The sequence below is a fragment of the Portunus trituberculatus genome, chromosome 10 (genome assembly GCF_017591435.1).
Source record: "Portunus trituberculatus isolate SZX2019 chromosome 10, ASM1759143v1, whole genome shotgun sequence".
Lineage (NCBI taxonomy): Eukaryota > Metazoa > Arthropoda > Malacostraca > Decapoda > Portunidae > Portunus > Portunus trituberculatus.
The window spans coordinates 6,001,583-6,009,082 of NC_059264.1; the positions used below are offsets into that span (position 1 = coordinate 6,001,583).

Consider the following 7,500-nt stretch of genomic DNA (forward strand, 5'->3'; position numbering starts at 1 on the left):
GTGAAAACTGTGGCCATATATTTTCTGACCTCCATAGACCCTTCCCAATGTCGATGAAATGGTCTAATCGTACACAAATCTCAAGGTAAAAAATGTGTCCCAGTATTGAAGGGGTTAATATGCTCTAGTGCAAGTTACTGTGGTTTTCAAGGTCGCTTTGAATGATATACCATAAAAATAAGATAAAAATAAGAGACACAAATACTAATAAAAAAACTAAGAAAAAGGGAATATGTTATGGAAGGAATAGGAATAGGAATAAATAAGAATAGGAATAAAAAGGAGCATGAATTTTAGTATAGAAAACATGTTGTATAGAAAACAGTGATAAAAATAGACGAATGATGAATATACAACAAAAATCAAGGAAATAAGCAAACCCCAATAAAACAACGATCAAATAATAAAAGGAAAAAAAAAATGTTATGGAATGAATAGGAACAATAAAACATGAGAAAAAATATAAAGAAAAAAAATAAAGAAAAATAAAATAAATAACATCAAAAATAAGATATGGAATGAATAAAAAATGTAACAAATAAATGATAGTCGCAAATAATGACGATTGAAATAAAAAAATGATAAAAAATACAATAAAAATAAAAGAAATATGTAGCAGTATTATTGAAAGCATGGCCCATCTCACTCTATCACGCCCATCACTGCCGCCCATCACACAGAATGGGCGCACGTCGAAATTTTGTTGTTCTTCACGTGTATTCGTAAAGTCTCACTATCCCTCTAGCTCTCTCTCTCTCTGTCTGTCTGTCTGTCTGTCTCTCTGAAAACTATTATCAATTCCTCTCTCAGACAAATAACAATGATAAAAGTAACTAGCCAACCTAACCTAACCTAACCTAACCTATGCTAACCTAACCTAGAAACTCCCCCCCCCCACCCATCCACTTCCCACACAAACAAACACACAAACAGAACCACAACCTGAAATCATTGATAAGAAAACAAAAAGGAAAGATAAGGAAAAAGAGAAATGAAAGAGACAAAATAAAGAGACAAAAATAAAGAGAGGAAATAAAAAAAGAAGAAAAAAAAGATGAAATAAGGAAATGAGATAAAGATAAAATAAAGAAATGAAAAAGAGAGATGAAATAAAAATGAAACAAAAAAAATGAAGAAATAAAGATCAGAGAAAAGAGAATAGATGAAATAAAAGAGATGAACTAAAGAAATGAAATACAGAGAGAGAAAAAAGAGAATATAAAGAGCAAGTCATTCTACCCCATATCTTTTCTCATTCATTCTCTTCCGCTCAGGTGATCACGTGACGCGGCAGGTGTGGCGGTGACGCGGCGCTCGCAAGTCACACAAGGCGCCCTCTACACACCTTCCAGGAGCTGAGAGACCTTCCAGACGCTCTTCCAGACATCAATAACCTTCCATAAACCTCCTAGACACTCTTTTATACATCCAAAACCTTCCATACAACTTCCAGACGCCCTTCTATAATTCCATAGTTTTCCATACATCTCCCAGACACTTTTTTTTACTTCCATAACCATCCATACAGCTTCTAGACGTTACAAGAGCTTCCAGAGACCTTCCTATACATCCATAACCTTCCATACAGCTTCAAGGCCTAAGAGATTTTCCAGGTCCACTTCTATACATCCAAAAACCTTCCATACAGTCTACAAGGGGTCTTCTATACATTCAAAACCTTCCATACAGCTTCCAGAGCCTAAGAGACCCTCCAGATCCTCTTTCCATATTTCCATAACCTTCCAGTAACGTTCTATATACCTTCCAGACCTTACAATACGCTCCACCAACCGTCCTTACCTTCAAGACCTTGCAGTGTTCACCCTAGACACTTTCAGATAGCCTAACCCCCCCCCCTCTCTCTCTCTCTCTCTCTCTCTCTCTCTTTCTCCGAGTAGAACAGAGAGAGCGAGAGAGAGCTCAAGGGGAAATTATCGAAGGGAAAGCAGGAAACAGGAAGACTTTGTGAGAGGAAAAGGAGAGAGGGAGTGTCTGTCTGTCTGTCTGTCTGTCTCTTTGTGTCTAGTTGGCTGTCTGTCTGTCTGTTTGTTTGTGCGTCTGCTGTCACCCTGTCTGTCGGTATGTCTGTTTGCCTCATACACACAATGAGGCAAATTTTGAGGTGTGTATACTCATACTCATCCAGATTAGGGGTACTAGCAGCCCTCACACTCCTATTGCTAGTAAGTTTGGTACTGAAGACACACCGGGGGCCTCTTCAACCGTCTGGGCCCCGGGGAGACCTCAACACCCTTTAAAGGAATCGGATCGCCTTAAAGAGGGTTGGATTCAGAGTATAAGGGATTCAGGCGAGGAAATAGTGCTGCAGGATCCCATGAGAGAGAGTGAAGGTGACAAGGAGTGTTCTGTGCTGCCCGGATGCCCCTCAACACCTCCTGGTCTGTGTAAGTGTTGTTGTTGTTGTGGTGGTGGTGGTGGTGGTGGTGGTGGTGGTGGTGGTGGTGGTGGTGGTGGTGATGATGATGGTGGTGTGGTGGTGGTAGTAGTAGTAGTAGTAGTAGTAGTAGTAGTAGTAGTAGTAGTAGTAGTAGTAGTAGTAGTAGTAGTAGTAGTGGTAGTGGTAGTGGTAGTGGTGGTGGTGGTGGTGGTGGTGGTGACGGAAGCAACGGGTGTGTTTGTCTTCTTTCTCATCTATCAAGGGTAATGGCGGAGAAAAAGAGGAGGAGGAGGAGGAGGAGGAGGAGGAGGAGGAGGAGGAGGAGGAGGAGGAGGAGGAAGAGGAGGAAGATCATGACTAAAAAAACAAAACAAAAACAACTTCAATACATTATCTTATCTCTTATAGGAAAAACAATCTCGCTCTTTTTTTTCCCTCCCTTTGTAAAATATCTCTAGAATATTTCCATTAATTTCCTCACTGACCAAAGCAATAGTCGTAATTGTAATAAAAGAAAGAAAACTAACTCTCTCTCTCTCTCTCTCTCTCTCTCTCATTACAACATTTCTCGAACTCCATTTAAACCATTATTCTACCTTAATCACCTCTCTCTCTCTCTCTCTCTCTCTCTCTCTCTCTCTCTCTCCCTCAGTGGGGCGGCTGCAGGTGGAGGAGCAGGTGGAGGAAGCGGAGGCGGAGCGGCGTGTGAGAGGCGTGCGGCAAGGCGGGTTCTGGTGGCCTGTGGTGTGTGAGGCGAGGTGGCGTGTGGCTATTATTGTGCCCTACCGTGACCGCGCCAGTCAGGTGAGACAGAGAGAGAGAGAGAGAAAGAGAGAGAGACAGACCTAAACGTGACTATAGCTATAAGATAATGACCCGTTTTCTCCTAATAATCCGTTTTCTATCCTGTCCAGTCACCGTGCACTGAGATAATCCACACACGCTATGTTTTCCCACAATGACTCTCGATTTAAGCTCATTTCTAGGACCCGAGGGACTTTCTAATCCTGTACTTTTATTTTCTATGGCAGATCGGACCCTTCCTGAACCACATGCACCCGTTCCTGCAGCGACAGCAGCTTAACTACTCCATATACTTTGTGGAACAGCAAGGTGGGTGTGCATGGCTAGGGAGACACTGTATTCTTGTATTCACTATTCCATTCTGCCTAGATGTACAGCCTCGCATCTATACAAAGGTTAACATCAAGGAAAAACATCAATAATATAAAGGTAATAGATTGTCAATACCTCAAATGGATAAGTATTATTCAGCTCACTACATTGCTCTCCTCTGTCCTTTTCTGATTAGTGATAGGCACCACATAGCCACAGCCACAACCACAGCTTCTCTCTCTCTCTCTCTCTCACACACACACACACACACACACACACACACACACACACACACATACACATATCTTCCTCTCACATCTATTCTGCCCAACTCCCTAATGCAAAAGTTAACTAGTACTCTCAATCTTTCATACCTTTCTCTGGTAAACTCTGGAACTCCTGTTTGCATCTGTATTTCCAACTTCCTATGACTTGACTTCACTTAAGAGGGAGGTTTCAAGACATTTTTCCGTCTTTTTGGCTAACTCTATCGGATCTGCAGGGGGCTGGCACCTAGTGGATCTTTTATGAAAATTTTTTGTTGCCCTTGGCCGGCTTTCCCCTCTTACATAAAAACACACACACACACACACACACACACACACACACACACCAGCCGCCTTATGCCAAATCCAGCAAACAAGCAGCTGAGTCAGTCTGCCTCCAGGAACACCAGTATGATGACCTCCTTTCCCACACTGATGGACCTCGTGAATACATTATTGACCTGATGCACATTCACTCAAAGATTCACCAAATGCCGAACCTCTACACCGTACTCTCCCACGTCCTATCGCACACCAGGCTGCCTACCACCACCACCACCACCACCCCCACTGAACTGCACCCACACCTGCCTCTCAGCTACAGTTAATAGAGGACTCATCACAATACGTACAAAGCAGAGCAGTGGGAGAGTGAGAGAGAAATTGACATGTGGCGAACCTGAAAAATGCTGCCCTAGAAAGTAATAAAGTGAGATTAGGTATAATACACTTGTTTATTATGTATACTTGTATTAAACTACACATACATGAAGTTTGAATCATTATTTTGCGCGCCTTAAACTTTGCAGTCTAAAATAACGGTCCGAACATTAGTATCCGCAGTAACCTATACGTCACTGCAGCAGGCTATCACCAAGGCAACAAGCGTCAGGATAAGCCGCCATCACTCCATCGCGCAACACACACAAGGCCTCACACAATGCCCAGACACACACACACATCTGTCGCAAACCTTTCTTTACTCCAAAACACATTGAGCTGGCAGAAACTAGTTAGCCAATACAACTGCCTTCATTGTCTGTGTTGGAGCTTTTTCCACATCTTTCGTCCTGCCCAGTAACTCACATGATTGTCTAACTACTACGAGAAAGCCTTGTTCATCAAACGGTACAGTGGAACCATGCGTGCTTTGGGGTCCAAGGGTCTCCAAGCGCACGGGTTCGAATCCTGTCCACGGTCCGAGTGTATGTTGGGCTTCCTCACTCGGGGCAACGGTTTCCTAGCGGGTGGGCTTTGAGATAGGAGGTACCCGAAAAGTATCCCCTTTACCCTATAAATTCCCGTGAAAAAAGGTGAGGTTGGTATACTCACATTCCTGCAAACACTCTTCAGGGTAAACACTCACCAGCGGCCGTACGAGTAACTCAATGCACACAGCCAGACAAAGCCAAACACTGCCAGGCGCCCGCATTGCCTCACCCCGCTACCTGCTGCCCGCCCTCTCCTCTTAGTTCAGATCAGCTGCGTCACCATCCGACACAACACATGAAGCACCAAACACTTCACATGAAACGTCCACACGGAAGCTCGTATTCTCAAAACACTTCAGCGCTTCACCTGCAGTAATTCAAAAGGCCTTATTTAAATTGACACGAGTTTTTCAAGGTGTTTTTACATTTCTAGAGGAAGATTGGCTTGATTTTTATAAGAAATGGAGAAACACTCTTGAAAACCACGCTAATCACCTCTGTGGCCTTTGAAAAGAGTCGCGGTGAGAGAACAAAGTGTTTCTGAGAGCGAATCAAAGCACGGGCACTGGGCACTGGGTCTGGGTCTGGGCACTGGGTCTGGGTCTAGGGCTGGGTCTAACATGGCACTTATGATACAGTGATGACAGGAGGGGTGGAGGGGTGGAGGGGTGGGGGAGTGGACGGGTGGAGGGGTGGAGAGGTGGAGGGTGAGGGTGGAGCGTGAAGTACATTGTTAATATCTGCATTAATTTATAACATCTTTCGATAATATATTCACGTGTAGTGTGATTACTTCATTTTTTTTTTCTTATTTTTGTATTAAACTTAGCTTTTTACTTTCCCTCTCGTTGAATGTCTGCGGATTTCCTTCTTCACACACACACACACACACACACACACACACACACACACACACACACACACACACACTTTTTCCTTCCTCCTTCCTTTTCCAAATAAAACTCAAGAAATAATATAGAGCCTTACAGTTTACCATAGCTGCTCCTAATATTTAAGTTTTCTTTTGTAATCAAACATTTTCTTTCATGATTTTATTCAAGGCTTACTCTAACAATCTGGGTCAACCTTCCTTACCTCCAAACAAACACACAAAGAATAAATACACCAACACCATTAGATTAATACATAATACTTTTTTTTTTACATTTCTTATATAAAAAAATGGCTACAATCACATTTCCCCTTAACCCTTTCAGTACCATGACGCTTTTTCCTATTGGTTCTGGTTACTATTTGGTGATTTTATACAGCTTCAGAAACTTATGTGGGGATTGAAATAATGAAGACTATGACCATTAATAATCTGATCTCTATAGACCCTTCCTAATGTCAATATAATGGTCTAATCGTAAACAAATCTCAAGGTAAAAATGCGAAACTACCATTTGTCCTTTAGATCTCACTCTCTCCTCTGCCACTCACTCAGGCACGGATCTGTTCAACCGCGCGCGTCTCCTCAACGTGGGCTTCCTGGAGGCTAAGAAGGAGGGGCCCTGGGACTGCTACGCCTTCCACGACATCGACATGCTGCCTCTCAACGACCTGCATCTCTACCACTGCTCGCCCCAGCCACGCCACCTCGCCGTCGCGCCCTCCAGCCACAAATATAAGTAAGGAAGGGGTGTTGGCTTTCCTTTACGTGCAAACTCATCCTTTCATAAGTTTTAGTACGGAAGTAAGGGATGTTTTGGCTTCTTTTTACGTGCAAACTCATCTTTTCATAAGTAAATAAGGCGTGTGTTGGCTTTGCTTCACCTACTGACTCATCCAGAAGACTGATCAAGATTACTCAAGATCTGACAACCACGCATTCCTTTAGGACCCCAGCTAGACCGAGACCCAAGAGCCACTTAAATACACGGGCTATAGATCTCGAACTTATTAACCAGCACTAATGACTACCATCCACCCACTCTCACACGCACAGGTCAGCTCACCACATGCCTTACAAGCAGTACTTCGGAGGCGCTTGCATGATGACGGAGGGACACCTGAGGAAAGTGAACGGCTGGAGCAACATCTACTGGGGCTGGGGCGGCGAGGACGATGACATGTACAGACGCATGCAGCTGACTGACTTGGCGGTGTGGCGCTACCCGGCCCGCTACGCCCTGTACAAGATGATAACACACAAACCACAGAAGATCAACCCCAATAGGTGAGTCTGGGTGATGGGTGATGGGGTGAAGGAAGGAGGGGTGAGGAAGATGATAGGTGGGTATACATAGGTACTCGGAAATCACAGAAGGTCAATCCCAAAAGGTGAGTAGGGGTGATGGTGAGTGATAGGAGGAAAGGGTGAGTAAATGGATGCGTGTAGGTTGATAGGTACTCACAAGGAAGGTATTAGGAGGAATAGGTATTGGAAGAAAGGATATTTACTAGGAGAAAAAAAAAGTATATTGGGAAAAAAGTAAAGTGGTAATTTGATTTAGGAGACAAGGAGTTAGGTCAAGTTAGGATAGGTTAGGTTAGGTTAAGTTAGGTT

The 7,500-nt window shown here is 43.5% G+C and overlaps 1 protein-coding gene across 1 annotated transcript in view; it reads left to right on the forward strand.

Moving 5' to 3' along the window:
- Positions 1 to 7,500, forward strand: part of LOC123502121 (beta-1,4-N-acetylgalactosaminyltransferase bre-4-like) — a 12,518-nt gene that overhangs the window by 3,920 nt on the left and 1,098 nt on the right. The window contains exons 2-6 of the mRNA XM_045251339.1: positions 1,275 to 2,405; positions 3,051 to 3,202; positions 3,430 to 3,511; positions 6,439 to 6,622; positions 6,940 to 7,170. Coding sequence (XP_045107274.1) covers positions 2,336 to 2,405; positions 3,051 to 3,202; positions 3,430 to 3,511; positions 6,439 to 6,622; positions 6,940 to 7,170 — 719 coding nt within the window. The 5' untranslated portion in view covers positions 1,275 to 2,335. The remainder of the gene's footprint in view (positions 1 to 1,274; positions 2,406 to 3,050; positions 3,203 to 3,429; positions 3,512 to 6,438; positions 6,623 to 6,939; positions 7,171 to 7,500) is intronic.